The 26,292-nt window shown below is 36.5% G+C and overlaps 2 protein-coding genes across 2 annotated transcripts; both read left to right on the forward strand.

Annotated features, from left to right (window-relative positions):
- The first annotated feature begins 1,764 nt into the window (after positions 1-1,764).
- LOC129894855 (uncharacterized mitochondrial protein AtMg00810-like) lies at positions 1,765-2,295 on the forward strand. Its single transcript, XM_055970471.1, has one exon. It carries the CDS (start codon positions 1,765-1,767, stop codon positions 2,293-2,295), a length of 531 nt encoding a protein of 176 aa, XP_055826446.1.
- Positions 2,296-5,590: 3,295 nt separating this feature from the next.
- On the forward strand, positions 5,591-21,740 carry LOC129895772 (uncharacterized). The gene is made up of 3 exons (XM_055971535.1): positions 5,591-5,734; positions 5,908-6,015; positions 21,125-21,740. Exons 1-3 carry the CDS (start codon positions 5,675-5,677, stop codon positions 21,272-21,274), a joined length of 318 nt encoding a protein of 105 aa, XP_055827510.1. The 5' UTR covers positions 5,591-5,674; the 3' UTR covers positions 21,275-21,740.
- The last annotated feature ends 4,552 nt before the right edge of the window (positions 21,741-26,292 follow it).

The following is a 26,292-nucleotide window of genomic DNA, read 5'->3' on the forward strand; positions in this document are numbered from 1 at the left end:
CATTGAACACTCTACTTGTACAGTTTGCCCACTTGCTAAGCAAACTAAACTTCCTTTTCCTTTAAGTTCTCATGTGTCAAATGCTGTGTTTGAACTTGTTCATTGTGACATTTGGGGTCCCTACAGGGTACCCACTCATGATGGAAAGAAATACTTTGTGACTGTAGTTGATGATTACTCTAGGTTTACTTGGATTTTTCTTATAACCTCTAAATCTGACACTATTGTAGTGTTAAGAAATTTTTTCACACAGGTTCACAACTTATTCTCTACAACTGTGAAGACTCTGAGAACTGATAATGGATGTGAGTTTATGAGTGCTGCATTCCAGAATATGCTGTCTACACTTGGCATCCTTCATCAGACCACCTGTGTGTATACTCCTCAACAAAATGGTGTTGCTGAGAGGAAACATAGAACTATCCTGGAGATGGCCAGGGCACTAAGGTTCCAATCCTATGTCCCTCTGAAATTCTGGGGTGAGTGTGTCACTACTGCAGTCTATCTTCTTAACAGAATTCCCTCCAAACTCCTTCAGTTCAAAACTCCTTTTGAAATGCTTCATTTACACCCTCCTTCCTTAGCCCACATTAAAGTCTTTGGTTGTCTTTGCTATGCCACAGTCCCACACATTCATGACAAATTCTCTCCTAGAGCCATACCAGCTGTTCTTATAGGATACTCCTCATCAAAAAAGGGGTACCTCCTGTATGATCTTCACTCTAAATCCTTCTTTGTAAATAGACATGCTGTGTTCAAAGAAGATATTTTTCCTTTCAAGGATGCCCAAGTCTCCTCTAATCCTTTATTCCCAGTCCTCACACTTCTAGACACCTCTTATCTCCCTCCACAGCCAAACTCAGAGTCTATCCAATCTCCTTTACCTCCTGCATCACCTCCTGAGCTACCATCTCAGTCTCCTTCCCTTCCTGTTCCACCCAGAAAATCCTTCAGACCCAGTAAGCCACCATCTTGGCTTCAAGACTTTATCACCACCTCTACAGGCAACACTTGTTCCTATCCTATTGCAGCACACATATCCTACTCTCATGTCTCTCCTTCTTACAACTCTTGTCTAGCTTCTTACTCAGCCATCACTGAACCTACATCCTATAAAACTGCCTCTCTTGATCCTCAATGGGTTCAGGCAATGCAGTTGGAGATTGATGATTTGGAGGCTAATCATACCTGGTCTCTGGTTGATTTACCCCCTGGCAAGAGACCTATTGGCTGTAAATGGGTGTACAAAATCAAGTATAAATCCACAGGTGAGGTTGAAAGGCTGAAAGCTAGACTGGTGGCCAAAGGTTTCAACCAACAAGAAGGCCTAGACTACAGTGAAACCTTCAGTCCTGTTGCCAAAATGGTTACTGTCAGAGCTGTTGTGGCCCTTGCTGCATCTAGAGGTTGGTTTATTCACCAAATGGATGTTCACAATGCATTTCTCAATGGGGACCTGCTGGAAAAGGTCTATATGACCATCCCTGATGGGTTTGCTAGATAGGGGGAGTCTACTACCAAGGTCTGCAAACTCCACAAGTCCTTGTATGGACTCAAACAAGCTCCTAGGCAGTGGAACTTGAAGCTGACTGAGGCCTTACTGAAGCTGGGATTTCATCAAAGCCACTATGACTACTCCTTGTTCACCAGGCAAGTTGACAGTGATATACTTATTGTACTGGTATATGTGGATGACTTACTGATTACAGGTAGCAACACTGGCCTAGTAGAGGACACAAAAAGGGCCTACAAAAGCAATTCAAAATGAAAGACTTAGGTGAGTTGAAGTTCTTTCTAGGCATTGAATGTGCTAGATCCAGTCAAGGAATTCACATGTCTCAGAGAAAATATGCACTGGAACTGATTGCTGAATGTGGGCTAGGAGGAGCTAAACCTGCAGGAACACCATTAGAACAAAATAAGAAGCTGACATCAGTGAAATATGATGAACTCCTATCACATGAAGGCAGAGTTGATGATAAACAATTGCAGCACCCTGAAAGGTACCAGAGACTTGTGGGAAGACTCTTATATCTCACTATGACTAGACCTGCTATATCTTTCCCAGTCCAGGTGTTGAGCCAATATATGCACAATCCCAAGGAGTCACATATGGAATCTGCACTGAGAGTTGTCAGGTACCTCAAGGAAGCTCCAGGCCTTGGGCTATTAATGTCATCTCAAAGTACAAATACTTTGACTGCCTACTGTGATTCTAACTGGGGTGCTTGCCTGGAAACAAGAAGATCTGTTACTGGATATCTAGTAAAGTTTGGTGGATCACTAATTTCCTAGAAATCTAAGAAACAAGAGACAATATCAAGAAGCTCAGCAGAGGCTGAGTTTAGAAGTATGGCCAACTGTGCAGCTGAAGTCACCTGGCTGGTAAGTCTGTTTAAAGAGTTAGGAGTCCAGATTGAACTACCTGTTAACATGGTTTGTGATAGCAAGGCTGCTATTCAAATTGCTGCAAATTCCATCTTTCATGAGAGAACCAAACATATTGATATAGATTGTCATTTTGTAAGGGAAAGAATCTGTCAAGGATTGCTGAAAATCAAGTTTATACATACAAAAGACCAGCTAGCAGATATACTTACCAAGAGTCTAGGAAAATCTCAACATCAACAGTTACTAAACCAGCTTGGAGTTATGAACCTCTTCAAATCATGAGCTTGAGGAGGAGTGTTAACCTTACAAGCTACCAAGGTTGAAGAGAGGTTATAATATTGTTATAAGTTGGTAAAAGTAGTTAAGAGTTTGTTAGCAAGTTGTTATGGGTAGTTAAAATGTAGTTAAGTGTCAACTTGTATAAAAGTATAAATACAGTACATATACAATGTAGATGTATATAAACAGCTGTACTGATGAATCAATACAATACAACTTCATTTTAAAGATATTTTCTCTCTCTCTACAATTCTCTGCTCTCTCTTCTCTCTATAACTCTCTTCTCTATTTCTCTGTATGTTCTTCTTTCATCTTCTTCCTCTCGTCTTCTTCTTCTTCATCTAGCATCTTGCATGCTTGCTCTAACTCCTTTGATGGAGTTATCAAATATCAAAACTAGATCTTTCTTATAGCACTGACAAAATTCACCTAGAGAAGAAAATGTTCAGCTCATACCGAAAAACCACCAATTGCATTTGATACATCATAATAGTTTTCTATAGAAGGATCAAGTGAAATGTCAGTCGAATATCAGTCAAATGACCTACTTCTTAGTGTTCTTCTTCTTGGAACCAGTGTTATCAGGCAGTGTTTGAGATACTTTTCAGCTACACTTGGGTCCAACCAATTGAGAAGATTGCGATTATAGACAATCTAGTTGGGTATGTTGACAAGGGCCGTAAAGACAACACCACCAGCGTAGGTTAACACTTAACAGCATAGTTCGGAATGAGCCCAACATATAGCCTGTGAGGAATGTTACCACAACAAAGTTCACAAGCAGTATCTGCATAAATTGTTCCACTAGCTTTTGTCCTTGCCAATCCATCTACAATAGACAGCACAAAAAACGAATTAAAAAACTGCACATTATCACAAAATAGGTAGAATAGAAGTAAGCTCTATTTATACTTAATCCATCCACCTATTCATCTATCCATTAATCCCAACTCACATACCAGTGGGAATTGGTTATATAAATCTTTAGGGCGGTCATTTCAGTGATTTCAATCCAACATTAGATAATTTGCTTTCTGAATGTGGGCCTCTCTGTAGCTCAAGAATCCTTAAATCTTGCATTTATCCATACACTAACTTATAAGCTTCTAACTAGATTAAAAAGAACTTTTTAAAAAATAATTGTGGTGTCTGAATCAGCTTGCAATTTGTGTGCACTTTAACTAATTCCACTGAATGCCTTACACCTACCACCAGCAACAAGTATCATATAACATGTAACTCTATCCACCAAGAGATTAAAAAAGGACTCTTGGTAAACATAGGACACATAATTTAAGTATAACTACAACAACTAAGCCTTAATTCAACTAGTTGGTATAACCTTTATTGTTCTTTTGTTTCAATTGTGACTTAATCCTTTTTCTTTCTGCGTGACGAAAAATAAAGTTCACTATCAACATTCTCGGTCAGCTCCAAAAGAGACAAAAATTCTAAAACTCAACAAGACAAATTCTTTCCTATCTCCAAATCTAAAACTACATATGTATCAGAAAGTTTATGTAAATCTCCACTCCAATAAAATATATATGTACTTCTCTTTATTCATTTCTTCAACCCTATATTACTCAGATCCTCTAAAAAGGTCCTAATTGTGTGTCGGACCTTCCAAAAGTTACGCATTTTCAAATCCTCCAAAAAGGCCCTAATCTAGATTAATACTTATAGTTTAAGGATAAGTTAATTCTTTTTTTCAAATATTTGTTTTTTACATGTTCAAAAGCTTCCACTAATAGGGAATAATTATATATTCTGTAGAAATAAATATATTTGACTCTCTTCATCCCAATTTATGCGAATATATTGCTATTCGGTGAGTCAAACATATTTTTTAATTACAAACTTCTTAAAAGTATTTTGAATCATTAGTTGTATCGACTTTAGTACTTTTCGTGTAGTTTTAATTGTTTAATTTTATTTTAAAATATTTGAAAGTAACAATAACATATTCCGTGTAAGTAATTACACAATTGAGGTCTAGGAAAAATGACGTGCACACAATCTCACTATTACCTTGTGAATATAGAGAAACTGTTTTGATAAAAAATCATGTCAAAAATCTTTATCTGAATTTGTAATTAAATTAAGTGGTTTAACTGTCATACTCCTTATACATTTACACAAATTAGAATCCTCTAACTCCAAACAACAACAACAACAAAAACTTAGTGTAATTCTACAAGTGGAGTATAGAGATGAAAAAATGTACACAACGTGCCCTTACTTTTTGGGATAGAAAAGCTATTTTTGATTGACCCTCGACAACCCTCTTCCTTTATCCGGACTTGAAATCGATAGTGTGAGCGAAGTCACCTGGGCGAAGTTCCTCTAAATCTAAACACCTTTACATAAATAAAGATAGAGAGTAATAAAAATAAATTTAAACTATTTTGTAAAATTGAACCTTAATTTTCCTATAAATAATCTAAAAAGAATAAAAAGTTGTTTGAGTCGTTGCTTCCACACGATTCATTTAGAGCCCGTTTGGATGGGCTTACAAAAAGTAACTTTTATGTATAAAGTGTTTTTAGAACTTTGAAGTGCTGAAAGTTATTTTTATAAATAAGCAGTTGAGTGTTTGGATAAAAGTGCTTATGATGTGAATTTTAGGGTTAAAAGAATAAAAAAAGATAGTTTGAGAATTTAGTTAAAATATAAAGGATATAAAAGTAATTTCCATGGTAAAAAAATGACTTTAAGCACTTTGGAAAAAAAAGTTAGGAATCCTAACTTTTCATTTTTGACCGAATTTAAGAACTTTATGGCTTAAAGTCAGCATTAGGCAAACACGTCCAAAAGCTAAAAAGGGGCTTTAAGTTGGTTTTGACCAACTTAAAGCCAATCCAAACGGGCTCTTAATTTGACAAATTTTGTGGGACCTTATCACCCAGAGCTAGACCATCTTTACCTTCATCAGATGCCATTTATTTGGGCTAATAGCTTCTTCTTCTTCTCTAGTTTTCAGCAGAACAAATTTTGATAATTTATGTCAATAATGGCGGCGTCTTCAGCTATAGCTTCAAGTTCTACAGTTTTCATCAATAAGGTTTGTGTTTTATAAATGATTGAATTAAGATGCCCTTTGATGTAAAATCAAGTGTTTTTTCACCCCATTTTGAGTGAATTTATGCTTGAAAAAAATCAAGATTTCTTCTGTTTTGAGTGAATTTACACTAACCCTTTTGTTGATTTTTGGCTGATTTTGGATTGTCTTTGCAGTGGAAAGACAAGTACAATAAATTGAAAGACAGCTACACAAAGCATCAAGATCGAAGAAATGCTCACAAGTCTCCAAAATCCAGGCAAAGAATTTTTCTCTCAGGAAAGGTATAGTTACTTTCACATCACCTTTAATTTCTGAATATGATATTTTTTGAGTATTAACTTAGAAGGAGAAGAATTGAGAAATTCATAAATTATAAAATAAAAAGAAGAAAAACACTGAAATTTAATGTCTACGAATTTGGCCATACCAAGCTGCGTGGTGAATTAGTCCAGGTATGCAAGTTTCCTACAACTTCGAAATGATACCAATACTTTGATAGTACATTGGTTGATAGTACATTGGATGCCTGTTGAATTTTTCAAGGTGTCCGCAAGGTGGCCCAATAAGAAAGTGCCTAGAAATTTAAACACGTCATCTTGATTGGTGTCATAGAGACTTGGTGCGTGCCTACATACTAAACGCAACGACAATACTATATAGTTAAAAGCTTACATTCTTTGGTATTGTTTAACTTTGGTTGTGAGAGTTTGCACCTCTTGTTGATTGCATGCCTTGCTTCTTGTCTGAGACATACATTGATTTGACCCTGTATTTTGCTTGATTTCTTGGAACTGACACACATTGAGTTGTTGCTATATTTTGTTTGATTTTTTTCAGAGGGCTAATAATGAAAAGGAGGAAAAGGTAAAGGAATCTGCTTTAAGAGTTTCTTTAGAGAGCGAAATTGTTGGGTTAAAGAATGAGATTCTTTCCTTGAAGAAAAAAAATGATGCCTGATAATGGAGGTAGAGAAATTAGAGAGCTTAAATAACATCTCTCTGAAAAGGAAATAAAGGTAAATGAAATGAAGGAACTTGTTGAGAAAGAACGAGTGAGAGCAGAATTAGAGAAAAAGAAGGCCGAGTTAGAGTGGAAAAAAGTGGATGACTTGAGGAGAAAATTGAAGGATGAAAAAACAAGAACTGATTAAGATAGGAGACTTGCTGGTGTTGAAAGGAAAAGAGCAAAAGTAAATAGGCTTAATTTGGAAAATCTGAAGAAGGAAGTTGACCAAGTGAAATCGAAGATATGTTTGGTGACTTTGGAGTTTGAAGATGGTAAGAAGAAGTTGGAGGCAAAAAGAGAACACATCTAAAGAGAGAAAACTAGGAGATGCAGCAGGGATGGAAATTGTAGAGCAAAAAAAAGATTATAGAAGCTAGATTGACTTGGTTCTATGATGCTTGGAAGGATTGGCTTAATGCGGTTTACAATGACCTTAGTCACAAATTTGTAGATAGTATTACAAAACTCAATGGGTCTATAGTTCCTGAGGGTGGGAGGGTTGGAGCATTTAGGGATAAGGCATAAGAAGATTTTATTGGTCTCAAGGGGCATTGTGGCAAGATCAAAAGCCTCCTTGTTTGTCACGCCCCGGGAGGGTACCCTAGGCGTGACCGGCATTCGAAGGCCATTTCTAACCTCCGAGCTAACCACCTGGTCCAGTCACACATTCATTCAATTATGTTCTCTTAGCGGAAAACTCAATTAATGAAATACTGTTCATATATATATGGGGGCCGAAGGCCAAGCATTTTCAACCCAACAAAACAATATAATAAGGCTCCTCAAAATAACAGTTCAACCTCCCCTACACTCCAGTCTATGAAGCCTCCATCAAAGTCTAAGAGGTGCCAATGACAAGTCCATGAGTACCAATAATCAAAATAAAGGGAACGACAACACTCTATACAAGAAAGCTCAACATCCTCCGGAAACTAGGAGGACTCACCAACTATTGGGGAGTGTATGTGGATCTTCAACGGAGCGCCGGTTGATGATTTCTAGTACCTGTCTCTGCATCATGAAATGATGCAGGCCAAATGGCGTCAGTACATGGAATGTACGAGTATGTAAAATGGCCGAATGCAACGAACATCAAGGAAGAATCAATCAACTCAGAATCCTAACTCAAAAGGAATAACAACTCAATCACATGTCCTAAGTCTAAACAAGGATATGATTTAGACGGAACCAATCATATACAATTCAACTCAATCTGACTCAGAATACTAGCAAGGCCTATTTAGGAGTTTCTCTTACCCGACAACCATCACTTATGAGCCAGTGAAAGTATAACAAACCGACGTTGTTGCTGCGTCCGTTCATACTTTGCCAGGGTATGAACGAATCAACCAATCATGGATCCAATCCAACCAAGTCCTATAATGTCAGGACAAACATCTCGGGGAAACATCTGACTTTAACGGTTCAATCCCCCCTACGTTTGGTGACGTAGTTATTGGGTTCGAGTATGAACTATACTCTTGTCCAATTCGGTGCTTGATACTCCTCCCAAGACTCAATGCTCATAAAAATCCATCTAATCAACTCAATCAAATCACATCAACAAGTCTCATTACAACCTTGTCAACTCATCAACTCTATCATGATCAAATCTCTCTCAATCATACTATCCGATCAATCTCAATCATATCTTTCAAAAGAAATTTAAAAGCACATTTATAGCAACATATAGACATAACCAATCATTTACTCCATCCATTTGAGAAATCCTTGAGACTTATCACAACTTCAAGACTTTAAATCACACTTTAAAATAGGTAACACTTAAGAAATTAATATCTTTTATCATAATCCACATAGTTAAGAAGATCAATAAAACATATTTTAACAAATCATTTCCATCAACTCATACTCACATAAGGGCTCATTTTAGAAACTTCCTAGCTCAGCAACATCAACACATATAGTATCAAATAAATTGGGGACAAAACTTATTCAACCATAAACCATACCAAGAAACTCCATTTTCATGGACATATAACCTCAAAGCAAGAGTAGGGCACATGGGTGGACTCAACCCATGTTTTGGATAGCCTTACATACCTTAGAATAGACTCTTGAAGAAACCTTGTTGTTGGGTCTTCAATGGAAAGCTTGAAGTCTTGAAGCTCTTGGAACTCTTCTTGTTGGAAATAGAGAAGAAGAAGAAGAAAAAGAAGAAGAGAGAGGGAGAGATTTCTAGGGCTTTTCTAGAGAGAGAGTGTGGGCTGAAACTATGTCCCCAAATTGGCCAAGGATGATACATATATAACTTGGGTAAGTTCCCAAATTATCTCTCCTCAAAAGTTCTGAAAATAGGCTAAAAATGCACCTGGCGCGATAGTGGCGCGTCGCGCCATTGCAGCGCCAGGCCGATTACGCCTAAAACTTGCACACCTCGTAGTGGCGCGCCGCTCCAGAGACCAAACTACTGAGGCATGTTTCTGGCGCGATAATGGCGCGTCGCGCCCTTACAGCGCCAATGCCATTGTTGCTGGGTTCTGGAAATTAGGCTTGAAAAACCCTACACAACTTTTAGTGGCGCATCGCGCCAAGGACCAAACTACTGAGGCATGTTTCTGGCGCGATAGTGGTGCGTCGCGCCACTACGGCTCCAAGCCCAGTTTTCCAGCAATTGCAACCCAGGCCTGGAAATCTCTACTATGCTAGTTCATCTTAGGATCGTCATATCTTTTGACTCTGAACTCCAAAAATTACATTCTTGGTGGCATTGGAAAGAAGACTCGACGACCTTTAATTTGATGGGTCGTGGTCCACCCAGATTGTCGTCTTTCAAACGATAGGATTGTTAGAAGTCGACCCCTCATATGAACTCATCCTAAAACTTAGCCATGATGAATCTTTTGGACTTAGCTTGGTCCTAGGGGTCCTTCGTGACCCTACATCACTTCTAGCACTTCTTAATTTCTCAAGGACTCGTCTTAACTCCTATAAATGCTCTACAATACTAGAGTTCGACCCTACCTGAATACAAGAAGGGTCCGAATCTTAGGGAAAAATTTTGAGGGGTGTTACATTATCTCCCCCTTGGAATCATTCGTCCTCGAATGACGAGTAACCAAGAATGGACTCGGGGCGCAAATCACAATCAAGAATTCAGTCATTCAATCAATTAAATTCTTAAACAATTATCAATCAAGACTCAAAATGCACAAATGAATTCAAGTCAAGGAAATGGGCATTACCTTCAACATTCTCGTCGGTTGGCACGAATAGATGTAGATATTTAGATTTCATGGCTTCCTCCGCTTCCCATGTGGCTTCTTCAATAAATTGGTTCATCTACAGGACTTTGACTGAGGCGACCTCTTTGTTCCTCAACTTGCGAATTTGGCGATCAAGAATTTGGAATGGAACCTCTTTATAAGACAAGCTATCCTTAATTCCAACGCTATCAATGGGGGCTACCAATGAGGGATCGCCCAAGCACTTCTTCAACATCGAAACGTGGAACACCGGATGAATATAGGCTAGCTCTGAAGGTAACTCCAACTCATAGGCAACACTCCCAATCCGCTTCGAAATCTAGTAAGGACCAATATATCGAGGACTGAACTTCCCTTTCCTTCCAAACCTTATGACACCCTTTATGGGTGACACTTTCAAATACACCCAATCACCCACCTCAAACTCCAAGTCTCTCCTCCTCACATCGGTGTAAGATTTTTGGCGGCTTTGGGTTATCTTTAACCTATCTTGGATAACTCTCACCTTCTCCATGGCTTGGTGAACAAAGTCAGGCCCAATCAACTCAACCTCACCAACTTCAAACCACCCAATGGGCGATCTACACCTCTTCCCATATAAATCTTCATACGGAGTCATTTGGATGCTTGCATGATAGCTATTGTTGTACGCAAACTCTATGAGAGGTAAGTGGTCATCCCAATTTCCCTTGAAGTCAAGCACATATGCCCTCAACATATCTTCCAATGTCTGGATGGTGCGCTCTGCCTGGCCATCTGTTTGGGAATGGAAGGCTGTACTCAAGTTCACCCTCGAACCCAGTCCCTTCTGAAAGGATTTCCAAAATTGGGAAGTGAATTGAGCTCCTCTGTCTGAGATGATAGACAAAGGGACTCCATGCAACCTGACAATCTCCTGAATGTACAACTTTGAATAATTTTCTGTGGTGTCAGTAGTCTTAACCGCTAAGAAGTGAGCTGATTTCTTCATTCTATCCACAATCACCCAAATGGAATCGTGTTGCTTTCGGGACTTCGGCAAGCCTGTAATAAAGTCCATGTTGATCATCTCCCACTTCTATTCTGGAATTTCTATGTTTTGGGCTAAACCACATGGCCTTTGATGCTCAACCTTCACCTGTTGGCAATTCGGGCACTTGGAAACAAATTCCGCAATATCCCTCTTCATCCCACTCCACCAATAGATTTCCCTCAAGTCATGGTACATTTTTGTGGAGCCTGGATGAATAGAGTATCTAGAACTATGCGCTTCGGCCATAATCCTCTCTCGAACATCATCGACATCAGGTACACACAATCTACTTTGGTACCTTAACACACCATCTCCCCCTTTGGTGAAAACCATCACTCCTTGCTTGTGAGCAACTTCTTTCAACCGGAGGAGGATGGGATCCTGATCTTGTTTCTCCTTTACCTCTGCTACAAGTGAAAACGTAGCCCCATCTCGAACGTTTACTCCACCTTCATTGTTCTCTTCGAGTCGAACTACCAATCAGGCTAATCAATGTACCTCCTTCGCAAATTCCCTCCTTCCCTCCTCCACATGGGCAGTGCTACCATAGACAACCTGCTAAGAGCATCAACAACAACATTAGCTTTACTTGGATGGTAGAGGATGCTCATGTCATAGTCCTTGAGTAGCTCGAGCCATTTACTTTGCCTCAAGTTGAGTTCCTTCTGGCTGAAGACATATTGTAAGCTCTTGTGATCGGTGAATACGTCAACATGCACTCCATACAAGTAGTGGCGCCAGATTTTAAGCGCAAACACCACAGCTGCTAGCTCGAGGTCATGAGTTGGGTAGTTCCTCTCATGGACCTTAAGCTGTCTTGAAGCATAGGCTATCACCTTCCCCCTTTGCATCAACACACAACCCAAACCACTTCTGGATGCATCACAGTAGACCACAAAGCCCTCTGTTCCATCAGGCAAGGTTAGGACAAGAGTAGTGGTTAGCTTGGTCTTCAATTTCTGGAAACTCTCCTCACAAGCATCGGACCATTGGAACTTAGCCTTCTTTTGAGTCAGCTTAGTCAATGGTGATGATATGGATGAGAATCCCTCTACAAACCTTCGATAATAGCCAGCCAAACCTAAGAAGCTTCTTATCTCTGTCGGGGATGTGGGTCTGGGCCAATTCTTCACCGCTTCAATCTTCTGAGCGTCAACCTGAATACCATCTCCAGATATAATGTGGCCTAGGAAGGCCACTGATGCAAGCCAAAATTCATATTTGGAGAACTTTGCATACAATACCTGGTCCCTCAAAGTTTGTAAAATGACTCTAAGATGATAGGCGTGCTCCTTTTCATTCTTGGAGTAGACCAGAATATCATCTATGAATACAATCACAAACATATCAAGATATGGTTTAAATACTCGGTTCATGAGATCCATAAAAGCTGCGGGGGCATTTGTCAATCCAAAGGACATGACCAAAAATTCAAAGTGGCCATAACGAGTCCAGAAAGCAATCTTCGGAATATCACATTCTCTCACCTTCAACTGGTGGTAACCGGATCTCAAGTCTATCTTTGAGAAACACGTGGCACCCTGAAGTTGATCAAATAAATCATCTATTCTGGGGAAAGGGTATTTGTTCTTTATGGTGACCTTGTTCAGCTGCCTATAGTCAATACACATTCTAAGGGACCTATCCTTCTTTCGCATGAATAGGACCGGAGCACCCTATGGTGAGACACTCGGCCTAATGAATCCCTTATCTAACAAGTCCTTCAACTATTCTTTCAACTCCTTCAACTCGACTGGAGACATTCTATATGGAGGGATTGAGATAGGCTGAGTGTCAGGAAGAACATCAATCCCGAAGTCAATCTCCCTATCAGGAGGGACTCCAGGCAGATCCTCGGGAAAGACGTCGGGAAACTCATTGACAATCGGGACCGACTCGAGAGATGGAGACTCAATATGGCCATCTTTCACTCGGACAATGTGATAGATACACCCTTTTGAGATTAGCTTCCTGGCCCTAAGGTAAGAAATAAACTTACCCTTAGGCATAACAGGACTACCCCTCCACTCTATGACAGCTTCGTTCGGGAATTTGAACTTAACCACCCGAGTCCTATAATCAATAGAGGCATAACAGACATAAAGCCAGTCCATGCCAAGGATCACATCGAAATCAATCATGTCCAACTCAACTAAGTCAACCAAGGTATCCCTGTGATGAATTAACACAGTACAATCTTTATAGACTCTCTCAGCTAAGACAGAATCACCCACAGGAGTGGTTACACTGAAAGGCTCAAGAAGATATTCACGAATTTTATTGAATTTGCTACCCACGTAAGGAGTTATAAAAGATAATGTGGCACCCGGATCCATCAATACATAACAGTCAAGAGAAGAGACTCAAATCATACCTATCACGACGTTCGGAGAGTTCTCCTGATCTTGGCGACTACCCATGGCATATAGGCGGTTCGTACCTCCCTTCGTGCCTGAAGTAGTGCCCCTCTGCTCACCCCTAGTCAGTGGTGCGGTAGTAGAGAACTAGGCCCTGTTTCCCCATGCTGGACACTCTCTTTGAAAATGGTTTATTTGGCCGCATTTATAACAACCGGCCCTCCCCGCTCTGCACTCTCCCAAATGGAGTTTACCACACTTGATGCATGGTGGCTTTCCTTGCGAACCTTGACCCATGCTAGCTTGTGATTGAGAACCCTGGGGTCTGAAATTTTGGCGACTCTGACCCTGCCGATCATACCTGTTCTGCGGCATAGGTGCACTGGCGGTAGATGAGGCATAGTTGGAAGGCCTCTTCTGGAAGAAGGACCTGGTGCCCTTGTTTTGCCTTTGTTCACTCTCATGGCCCGCTGATTTTACCTTCTTGCTCAGGTGCTCTTCTCTATCTCTTCTTTTCTCATCCTCTACCTGTTGAGCATACACCATTAATCTGGAAATATCCATATCCGAGATCAACAATGCTGCTTTGCACTCCTTCTTCACATGCCTCCTTAATCCGGAGATGAACTTCCTCATCTTTGACTTCATATCTGGGATTATTTCTGGAGCATACCTGGACAGCTGGATGAACTTCAAGCCATACTCCTTAACAGTCATACCCTCCTATCTCAAATTCATAAATTCCTCCACTTTCACTTCCCTCAATTCTCGAGGAAAGAAGTGGTCAAGAAAGGCTCCCTAAAATTCATCCCACCTAGCAGGTTCAGCATCTTCACCCCTACCTTGCTCCCATTGGTTATACCAGATGTTTGCCACATCTTTAAGTTGATAAGACACCAACTCAACCCCCTCAATTTCCGTAGCATGCATAGCTTTCAAAATTTTCCATATCTCATTAATAAAATTTTGGGGGTCCTCATCAACCTTCGAACCCGTGAATGCTGGCGGATTCATTCTCAAAAAGTCTTGAATTCTAGCGGTAGCATACGGCTCTTGGGGACTAGAGCTAAGAGTGGGTGAACTCTGGTTACCATTCCGGGCAGCCATTAATTGAGTGAGCATGGCAATCGCCCCTCGAAATTCCGCCTCTGATGTGGGTGCAGGCGGGGTAGCAGACACTTGAGGCGCCTCCGCATACCTCGCAGGTCGGCCTCTAGCCCTTGCCGGGCGTACCTCAGACTGAGGCATCTCTGCATTTTCGGCATTTTTCTGGTTGGCAGTACATTTTGGAGGCATTATCTGTAACGTATAAACGCACGAATTAGAAGGGAACTTTCATAGAGTTTAACTCCATCGCACGAATGCAAAGTATGAAAGAAGTGAAATAATTTCTAATGTCCTATAGCCTCCTGCTTATAAGTGTGGTGCACAACACACCTATAAGCAAGACTCTACTAGACACGGCTTCATAGACTCCCTAGGTGTCACGACCCAAGCCTAGGGCCTAGACGTGACATGGCGAATGAGGAACTCGAAAGTACCTCAAACAAGCCTCTTAGCATTCTTTTAGCCTTTCATAGGTAATGACGATAAATGAAGAAGCGGAAATCATAATAGTAAATATTCAACTTACATATGTCCAACAATACCTCTAACTATTAGATTTAACGGGGCTAAGACAAGTCCCTAGCTCACCCTTAATCATAATAGAATAAATACCATAGTAAAATATCTCAACATATCATAAGCTAGAAATATAAAGGAGTATTGTTCTCGGAACATGGGAACTCACCAAAAGTAGTCTTCAAACGAAGTCTCAACTAGCCACGTGGAGAAGAACGAGGAGGAGCATCGATCCCTACATGGTGATATCATGTAGGCAAAAGGGTATGTATTAGTACTTTAAATGTACTAAGTATGTAAGGGTACATGAACATTGAGGAAACATTATAACATTTATGTAATATGGAACATGATGTAATACATGCATAATAAATCATATAGATATCCTTTAAAATATTTATTTTATGGGAAAATAACCATAACCGACATTTAAGACCATGCGAGCTATTACATGGAATCCAACATAACCCCCTACATTGGCCGGGAAGACTACTTATCGTGTAGAACTCCGTCAACTTCATTCATTTCTTTAACTTTAACTTTAAGGGCTTTCATGGATCCATTAGCCTAAGCCTACAAGGGCTCCTATGTTGACACATAGTTAATGAGACAAGGGGTTGCTACTTGGATTTCCTTACCGAATCTCACCTCAATGCCTCATTCGGTGCTAAGTCAATCCCACGGAATAGTTTAATACTTCAAAATATTCATAGCATATAACTTGAGAATTCAAACATCATATTCGGTAGAATAGCTCATTAAAACATTTGGTAACTCAAATATGCAAGAATTGTCCTTATTGCATAAAGAATCCATTATTCATATCATTTCATCATTCTTTCATTTCATAAGACTCCCTTTTGATCATAGATATTGCTTTCCTAAACATTCATTTGGAGTCAAGGCTTTCAAGTCAAACTTCTTTGAAGATATAGTAAAACAACGTGGGTTCAAATCATTTAAACTTGCAAACATGTATGTAAATAATATGCATAAATACTTTGAAATCCATTAATTAAATATCATGTTTTAAACAACCCCCATGAATTTCAAGAACCTTTAAATAGATAAATAGAGAAATTACTTATAAACCATCAATTCATACATATGAAATTATTTTGCATCAAAATAGAGCAATAATTATTAGTTTAACCATGATTCATACTATTAAGTAAAAATAAGAATTAATATAAAAAATATTACTTGAAATCAAGAGATTTAGTTGAAAGATTTTTGTACTACATGAGTGGAAGAACCCATGAATTAACACCCACATGACTTAGAGTAAAACTTAAAGAAAATAAATATAATTTATCATATAATCAAAATAATTTAGGCATGAGAGTGGAAGGAATACTCTCATTGAAACCTTACATACCTGGAATTCGAAGCTTTAGTCGGTATCGAAAGACTTAATGAACACTCTTGAGTCCTAGCTTCCTCCTCGCCGGAACGTTTTGTGTACTACCCGAAGTATATGAATCACCGGAATAGTATTTCTTCACTACTAAGAACTAAAACTATATTTGAGAATGTGTAAAGAAGTGTATAGAGAGAAGATTTGCTTTGAGAAAGCTTGATGAATAAAATGAGGAAATAAGGTGGGTATTTATAGGTGGGAAAGAGGGACCTAACAATAAATAAAATAATTATAAAGAAAAATCTGAAAATTTAATGGAATATATTGATGTCATGGATGATGTTAAATGGAGGACAATTTATGTCATGAGTGATGTCAAATGTATCTAGATCTTTCCATGATATGTGAGATGAGTTCTTTTTAACAGAATACTCTTTTTCGAAGCTGCATTTGAATAAGATAAATTCCTTATTAGGATTTGGTGTATTCATAATAATTGTAGATATGGAAGTCTAGTTTCATACCGTTTAATAATCAACCAATTTGGATAAACCTACACTAAGATATGATTTTTCTTCTATAAACACTCCTTTCCGTCATAACATTCTGTCTTACAACAATTAATTTATTTGACCTACTTAACCTCCGAAACTTAAAATATGGTCTTCACAAGAGTTGTAGGTAAAGATCTTATGGTTAATCCGAAATTTGAATCACCCAATTTGGACAAACTTATAAAAAGTTATGCCCAAAATACAGAGGCTGTATCATTTTTAGGCGAGAATTGAAATATCGTATACAACGTTTTTAGGGGATGTTACACTAGGACTCTTGAACTCTGGGCTTTGATACCATGTTTTTCATGCCCCGGGAGGGTACCCTAGGCGTGGCCGGCACTCGAAGGCTATTTCTGACCTCCGAGCGAACCACCTGGTCCAGTCACACATTCATTCAATCATGTTCTCTTAGCGGAAAACTTAATTAATGAAATACTGTTCATATATATATGGGGGCCGAAGGCCAAGCATTTTCAACCCAATAAAACAATATAATAAGGCTCCTCAAAATAACAGTTCAACCTCCCCACACTCCAGTCTATGAAGCCTCTATCAAAGTCTAAGAGGTGCCAATGACAAGTCCATGACTACCAATAATCAAAATAAAGGGAACAACAACACACTATACAAGAAATCTCAACATCCTCCGGAAACTAGGAGGACTCACCAACTATCGGGGAGTGTATGTGGATCTTCAACGAAGCACCGGTTGATGATTTCTAGTACCTATCTCTGCATCATGAAATGATGCAGGCCAAATATCGTCAGTACATGGAATGTACGAGTATGTAAAATGGCCGAATGCAACGAACATCAAGGAAGAATCAATCAACTCGGAATCCCAACTCAAAAGGGATAACAACTCAATCACATGTTCTAAGTCTAAACAAGGATATGATTTAGACAGGACCAATCACATACAATTCAACTCAATCTGACTCAGAATACTAACAAGGCCTATTTGGGAGTTTCTCTTACCCGACAATCATCACTTATGAGCCAGTTAAAGTACAACAAATCGACGTTGTTGCTGCGTCCGTTCATACTTTGCCAGGGTATGAATGAATCAACCAATCATGGATCCAATCCAACCAAGTCCTATAATGTCAGGACAAACATCTCGGGGAAACATCCGACTTTAATAGTTCAATCCCCCCTACGTTTGGCGACGTAGTTATTGGATTCGAGTATGGACTATACTGTTTCCCAATTCGGTGCTCGATACTCCTCCCAAGACTCAATGCTCATAAAACTCCATCCAATCAACTCAATCAAATCACATCGACAAGTCTCATTACAACCTTGTCAACTCATCAACTCTATCATGATCAAATCTCTCTCAATCATACTATCTGATCAATCTCAATCATATCTTTCAAAAGAAATTTAAAAGCACATTTATAGCAACATATAGACATAACCAATCATTTACTCCATCCATTTGAGAAATCCTTGAGACTCATCACAACTTCAAGACTTTAAATCACACTTTAAAATAGGCAACAATTCTTAAAAAAATAACATCTTTTATCGTAATCCACTTAGTTAAGAAGATCAATAAAAACATATTTTAATAACTCATTTTCATCAACTCATACTCACATAAGGGCTCATTTTAGGAACTTCTAGCTCAGCAACATCAACACATATAGAATCAAATAAATTGGGGACAAAACTCATTCAACTATAAACCATACCAAGAAACTCCATTTTCATGGACATCTAACCTCAAAGCAAGAGTAGGGCACATGGGTGGACTCAACCCATATTTTGGATAGCCTTACATACCTTAGAATAGACTCTTGAAGAAACCTTGTTGTTGGGTATTCAATGGAAAGCTTGAAGTCTTGAAGCTCTTGGAACTCTTCTTGTTGGAAATAGAGAAGAAGAAGAAGAAGAAGAAGAAGAAGAGAGAGGGAGAGATTTCTAGAGCTTTTCTAGAGAGAGAGTGGGGGCTGAAAATATGTCCCCAAATTGGCCAAGGATGATACATATATAACTTGGGTAAGTTCCCAAATTATCTCTCCTTAAAAGTTCTGAAAATAGGCTAAAAATGCACCTGGCGCGATAGTGGCGCATCGCGCCATTGCAGTGCCAGACCGATTATGCCTAAAACCTGCACACCTCGTAGTGGCGCACCGCGCCAGAGACCAAACTACTGAGGCGTGTTTCTGGCGCATCGCGCCACTGCGGCGCCAAGCCTAGTTTTCCAGCAATTGCAACCCAGGCCTAAAAATCTCTACTATGCTAGTTCATCTTAGGATCGTCATATCTTTTGACTCCGAACTCCAAAAATTACATTCTTGGTGGCATTGGAAAAAAGACTCAACGACCTTTAATTTGATGGGTCGTGGGCCACCCAGATTGTCGTCTTTCAAATGATAGGATCGTTAGAAGTCGACCCCTTATATGAACTCATCCTAAAACTTAGACACGATGAATCTTTTGGACTTAGCTTGGTCCTAGGGGTCCTTCGTGACCCCACATCACCTCTAGCACTTCTCAATTTCTCAAGGACTCATCTTAACTCCTGCAAATGCTCTACAATACTCGAGTTCGACCCTACCTGAATACAAAAAGGGTCCGAATCTTAGGGAAAAATTTTGAGGGGTGTTACATTGCAAAAAGGTTGTTTTCTTTTCAACAATGTCCAAGTATCTTTGGTAGAACATATGATGGAGGCCATAAGGGTCAGTGGCTTTGAAGGGTTTGAAGGAGATGAGAACTTTTGTGATTTCTATATCTCTGAGGGGAGTATCTAAGGTGGAAAAGGCCTCAGCAATTAGGTTGTTGTGCCTATTAGGAAAGATAAGGAAATTTCTTTTGAAATATGAAATTACTACGGAAAAAAAGGGAAATGATCATTTTCACAGAAAATTAATTTCTCAAGAATTGGGACATTACAAAAGGTATAGGAAAAATGGAAAGAAAGGCAGACTTTGAAAAGTCTGATCTATCAGAAAGCTTAGTTACTGCATCGACATCATGTTGATATTCCCAATTTGTTGGGCTTGCTTCAAAATTTCCATCCAGATCTGCATGCCCAAGCCCTCAATGGTTTGGTCCATTTCTTTCTTGATTATTTGGGCTATATATGCCGGATCTTGGATGACCAGTGTTACTGGTCTCCCTTCGATATTCACCTTGAGTGTAAGTTGTTTGCCATGGAGGAAAAGTTCCAACTAAGAGGTTGGGATGTAGTTTGGTGGGACTGGTGTTGTTGTGAAGAGGAGAGTGTTGGCTTGGGGGGCGTTGGAGGATGATGGGTTGGACGCTATTGTTGTTGCTTGAAGGTTCCAACTTGCAACGACATTTTTCTCTTAAAAGAGCTTTCCTTTCTCTGCTCAAGAGAGTTAAAAGATTCCTAGGTGATGCGACCTCCACAATCATATCAACTAGAACAAAGTGATGATTGCTCTCTATAGAGTAGGAGATACTCTGGGAGAGAAAATATAAGAGGTAGCATCCATGATAGTGTTGGGGGATGGATTACGGACTGAGAGAATCTGGGCTCATCGTAATATTTTGCATTAAGATTTGATACAGTATTAGCTATTGCAAATCTCCTTTGGATTTGTTTGTTGCCAGCATTAATGTTTGTGGTAGGAGGAGTGTCTATAGAAGGAATAAGACTATTAATGGCCTTTGTGGTTGGGCATTGGGCTTTTGGGATTAAATTTCCTGGCCCACTTTCACTATTCATTATATATTTTTATCATTATTTTTTATTATTAGGAAACAAATAATTAATATTGTTAAAATTATTTTTTCCATGTTGTCCTCCATCCCAGGTGTTTGGGTTAGGGTAGAGGTGTCAGGGAACTTACCTGATGGGGGGAGGGGGTCATACACTTTTACCTATGCTATTACACAATTTCGATGGTAGTGTCTTGTTTCCCCATTTTTGTAAGATGAGCTTGATTCTTCTTTTTGTGTTTTGGAAGCTTACTAATTGTCAGGCTTCCATTGATTGTTCCTCTGTATTTGCTTGTTTGATTTTAGATCAATTCTTAAATGACCTATTCTCCCACAACCAATACATATGATTCCTTCCTCTTCGTATACCACTTTTTGTATATGAGAACCAATTGTAATTTCATTTTTGACTGGTACTTAGGGGTATTTGAATGCAGATACGGGCATAGCGACCCCTTAGGGTAGCTAAAGTATAGGTCTCAATTTTTAATTACCTCCCCAATTTTTGTCCAACTTGTTCTAATATTTACTTTTCATAAAATTTTATTGGTAGGTGGGCAATCTAACCCATATCGCAGTGTGGGTAAGCATAGTGGTTTGTGGGACGAATATTGGTTCCCACCTTTCGACTGAAACACATTACGGATGGATCAAGATGAGGGGGTTCGATTGGTTTCCAAATGTCTACCAGTTTGCATTTTAAGTAAGTATATGATAGTTTTTTCCCAAACACTTTGATGATTACTGATATGGACCATGATTGGTTTAACCTTTGCTTGTCTTCCTCAGTAAGTATAATGATGTTTTGCTGGGTGAGTAGATCCATACGTTGGGGGGAATAATCTGGGGGATTTTCATATGTTTGGTTCAAACTCTTTGCTTCATCAAGGAGGATTTCTTTAAAAGAGTGAGAGTTATAGTTATCCTCTATCATTGGGCTGGATGTGTTCGGCGGGTCAAGTGATTCCGATGATCTCTAAGGTGGAGATCTCATGGATTTATTGTTGATAAGGCCATTGCTCTAGAAATGGAGTTTTTTAGAGAGAGAAAAAACTGTGAATATTGTAGGGTGATCCAAATTAGGTTCACCAAAGGCTTGATTGATTATCCAAATCTTGTTTCATAAAGTAAAATCCTTGAATCGTTAAGAAAATGATAAAATTAGGATGAGGGCCAATGCATTTTAATTTAGTCCCTTTTTAATTAATATTTAATACTTCTCATGGTTCATATTATATGAATTTCTTTAGCTTTTATTTTTTAATCAAAATAAATATTTTTATATAATTAAAAACATATTAGATCTTATTTAATTAAAAATTATTTAGTAGAAATATTTTTGTTACTTTTTAAGAACAAGTGAATTTCTTAAAGATTATGTTGAAGCTAAAAATATAATATAAGGGAATGTCGGCAACATGCCATCATTATCTCCAATTAATTAACCTTGACATTATTACATTAACTAACAAAACTTCTAAAAATAGTTTCAAGTGTAATTCTGATAAATACTGTTAAATCTTTGATAAAATCAATTGTCTTGGTGGATAGAGTTACTCGATATCTATTGATGGTAGAAAGTGTCAGATATTATGTGGAAGTAATCGAGGTAAACGAAAACTGCTCCAAACACCACGACCGTAAAAAAAATAAAATTTTTACATAAATAAACTCTTTTAGACTAATAATAATCCTTTTTAGGGTACTTTTTTATTACGGTCTATAACATATTTATCTTAATTAATAACCAAAATCACTCCATTACCCCTCTCTCTTTCTCTCTCTCCCTCTCCCCCCCCCTTCTGCGTGCTGCTGCTTTTTTTTTTTAATCTATTTTTTCTCTTTCTCTTTCTCCCTTTTTTAAATTAATAATTAATTATCCTAATTTAAATAGTACCAAAATATTTGAAATTCACATATAATACTTATAATATATTTGTATTAAAAATATTTTAATTATATATTCACCACATTTATTGAAAGATGCCTATAATATGCATCATAAATTGATTTCAAAATGTATTATAATTATTGTTTATATTTCTCTTATTAATGGTGCTAAAATATATTATTGTATTATAAATATTTTAGTTATATATTCATCACGTGCATTGAAATATTCCTATAATATATTAAATTCAAAATCTATTATAATGTTTTTTATTTTTTTGTCTTATTAACAGAGCATATTATTTCATTAAAAATATTTTAGTTATATATTCACCACGTGCATTGAAACATGTCTATAATATGTATAGTATATTTAATTCAAAATCTATGATAATTATTTTTTATTTTCTTCATTGTGTTAGAAATGCATTATATTTGTCTCTTGTTCTCTCTCTTTCTCTTCTCTTTCCCTCTCTTTCTCATCCTTCTTTTCTTTTTTTTTGTTCTTTTTGTTTTCTCTCGTTCTTTTTCTCTTTCTCACTCTTTTAAAAATAATAATTAATTAATTCAATACATTTCTAACAACGTAAATTAATTTAAATAGAACTAAAATGTTTGAAATTCACACATAATACTTATAATTTATTTGTATTAAAAATATTTTAATTATATATTCACCACATTTTAATTATAATATATTGAATTCAAAATCTATTATAATTATTTTTTAGTTTTTTCTCTTATTAATGAAATATATTATTGTATTAAAAATATTTCAGTTATATATTCAGCATGAACATTGAAACATACATATAATATGCATAATATATTGAATTCAAAATGTATTACAATTCAAATTCAATATTATATATTGTTATGAATTCGATTATTGTTATTTCAACAAATATAATACATTTTTAACAATGTAGATTAATTTGAATAGTACTGAAATATTTGAAATTTATACATAATACTTATAATACATTTATATTAAAAAAATTTAGTTATATATTCTCCGTGTGCATTTAAACATGCATATAATATGTATAATATATTGAATTAAAAAATATTATAGTTATTTTAATTTTTTTCCTCTTATTAATAGTGCTAAAATATACTATTGTATTAAAATATTTTAATTATATATTCACCACATGCATTGAAATATTCCTATAATATAATACATTGAATTCAAAATATTATAATTATTTTTTATTTTTTTCTCTTATTAATGAAATATATTATTGTATTAAAAATATTTTAGTTATATATTCACCAAGTGCATTGAAACATGCCTATAATATATATAATATATTGAATTCAGAATGTATTACAATTATTTTTTTATATTTATTTTCTTTATTGTGTTAGAAATGCAATATAGTATTTACATAAAAAAATTATCTAATTTAAAAAGTAGTAAAATCATCATTTCTATAATGTTCAATTCAAAATTAAGTTTAAATTAGAATAATTAATTATTATGTATTTTTTTAACAGGGAGAAAGAGAAAGAGAAAGAGAGAGAGAGAGAGAGAGAGAGAGAAATTGGACAAAAAAATAGAAGAAGGAGAGAGGTGTGGGGGGAGGAGAGAGAGAGAGAGGAAGGGAAAAACCAAAAAAGAGAAAAAAAAAAGGAAAGAGAACAGGAGGGGGGAGAAAGAGAAAAATGTTTTTTTTTTTTACAATTTTAGGTAAAAAAATACTGTCATTTTTGGTAAAACTAAAATATGTATTAAAACTCGTAATTAATGTTATATACTATATTATTTATGTAAATGCCTTAAAAAATTGCCAAACTTATGTGAGATCCAATAGCTAAGTTTTTGCCCAAAAACATCCTTAAACTATATCTCAAACATAAATTACATCCTTAAAATATATGTTTTGACAGAAAATATCCTCCAAGTATTTGAAAGTTAACAATTTTCATCCTTCAGTTAGATATTGTCAAAAAATTAAGGAATCCTACAAAAACATGTGCAATTTATGTGAACAAAAAGTTTTTCTGCATAATTCATTACCTGGTATAAAACACTCCTGAAAAAAAGAATATTAAAAATCGTAGATACCATTGCTTGTTGAAACAAAAAATTTTATGAAGGTGTGAGGATACGTGTTCTACTCTTCTTCTCTTTTACCAAGGGAAAGAAGCTGAAACTTAATTATATTCACCTTTTAAAAGTCAAATTATAGTTAGATCAATAATTTTTCGGTGCAATCTGATATAAAGGTGACCAAAATTTCTAATTATGTCTCGCATTCGAGTTTTTAATCAAAATTTTGATTATGTCTCGCATTCGAATTTCATTCTCCATTATTAGAAATGGAAGTCTCCTACAAACACTGCTTAAGCAGATTCAGTTGAGAAGAAACATATTTCAACTGGTAATTTTTTAATATTAAATCACATGAAAAATAAATGAAAAAAACAGTTGATTAAAAGATTTTGCATGCTGCTAAACTCAATTGCCCAAAATGTTCATGATAATATTTTTGGCGTATTTTAGAATAATAAATACAGATGGGTGACTTGATTTTTATAGGATCGATTAGTAATCTGAAAAATTCTAGTAAAAGAATAAAAATTATTAAATTTTAAATACTTGAAGAATGTTTTCTGCTAAAAAAAATATTTTAAAGACGTAATCTAAATTTGGAGTATAACTTAAGAATATTTTTGACCAAAAACTCTTCAATAGCTCATCATCATGTGTATATGTGCATCACTGCACAAGGTGGGAGTTAGAAGTCCCAATATCAATCCAGTCAAAATTAATAGTTTTTATTCAAATAATATATGTTTATTAAGAAATTTATTATATATATATAAATATTAATTTTAAATCTCAATTTTTATCATTTGAAATCGTTAATTTATAACTTAGAATAAAATTGAAACTCTGACTCCGCAAACTGCATTGGGTTGTAAATATAAAATTTGAAAAAAAGAGAATTAATTCCAAAAAATATGTGTTCTAATTATCAATTCTTTTAATAATCGCGTGTTTTCTTGTGATGCACAATTGTTGTGACGCTTTAGTATATTGGAAAGTATACACTTAAAAATTTATATCCATCAATAACAAGTCAATATAATTTTTAATCAAAGAATATTTACTTGTGATTAATTTATTTTGCTCAAAGAAGAATAATTCGTTGAATATTCAAACAAATATAAGAGACTGAATATTGTATGACGAAAATTATGAGAAAATATATAATCAATTAAGATTATTTCCACGATTTGAGCTCCAAGTTTAATGGAAAGAATAACATTATAACATTTGAAATATTTAAATTTCAAATTTTGAAAGATTTGCTATAATTCAATTTATTAAAATGAAGGGAAAACTTTAATCTAGGAGAAAATCTACTACTTTATGTGACAAAAAATTTAGAAAGCTTGCGTGTTGGAGGAAAATTCAACACAAGGAAGATTCTTACTTATAACATTCAAGAAAAATAATAAAGAGATTCAATTTTTTTTTTTTTTTGGCATAGTAGATAAATATGACCCTTAAATTGGTTTCAGCTGACAACTATGACCTCTAACTTTACTAATGCACAAGTAAACACTTTAACTATCTAAAACTTGAACAAATAGACTCATTCGTCCTACATGACATCCTACGTCATGGCAATTTTGTGTCCTAGGTGACATCCTACGTGTATTGTGCCATGTAGGACATGTATGTATTCTTGTTCAATTTTATACAAATTTAAGTGCCTAGATGTACACATCCAAAGTTGGAGGGCATAAATGTGAAATAAAACCAAGTTAAAAGAAATATTTATGTATTATGTCTTTTTTTAAAACTAACGGAAGGAT

Source organism: Solanum dulcamara, chromosome 7 (genome assembly GCF_947179165.1).
Source record: "Solanum dulcamara chromosome 7, daSolDulc1.2, whole genome shotgun sequence".
Lineage (NCBI taxonomy): Eukaryota > Viridiplantae > Streptophyta > Magnoliopsida > Solanales > Solanaceae > Solanum > Solanum dulcamara.

Coding starts and splice junctions, on each gene's coding strand:
- LOC129894855 (XM_055970471.1), top strand. CDS start 1,765: ATGAAAGACTTAGGTGAGTTGAAGTTCTTTCTAGGCATTGAATGTGCT.
- LOC129895772 (XM_055971535.1), top strand. CDS start 5,675: ATGTCAATAATGGCGGCGTCTTCAGCTATAGCTTCAAGTTCTACAGTT. Junction 5,735..5,907: donor CTACAGTTTTCATCAATAAG/GTTTGTGTTTTA, acceptor TTGTCTTTGCAG/TGGAAAGACAAGTACAATAA. Junction 6,016..21,124: donor GAATTTTTCTCTCAGGAAAG/GTATAGTTACTT, acceptor TTTTATTGGTAG/GTGGGCAATCTAACCCATAT.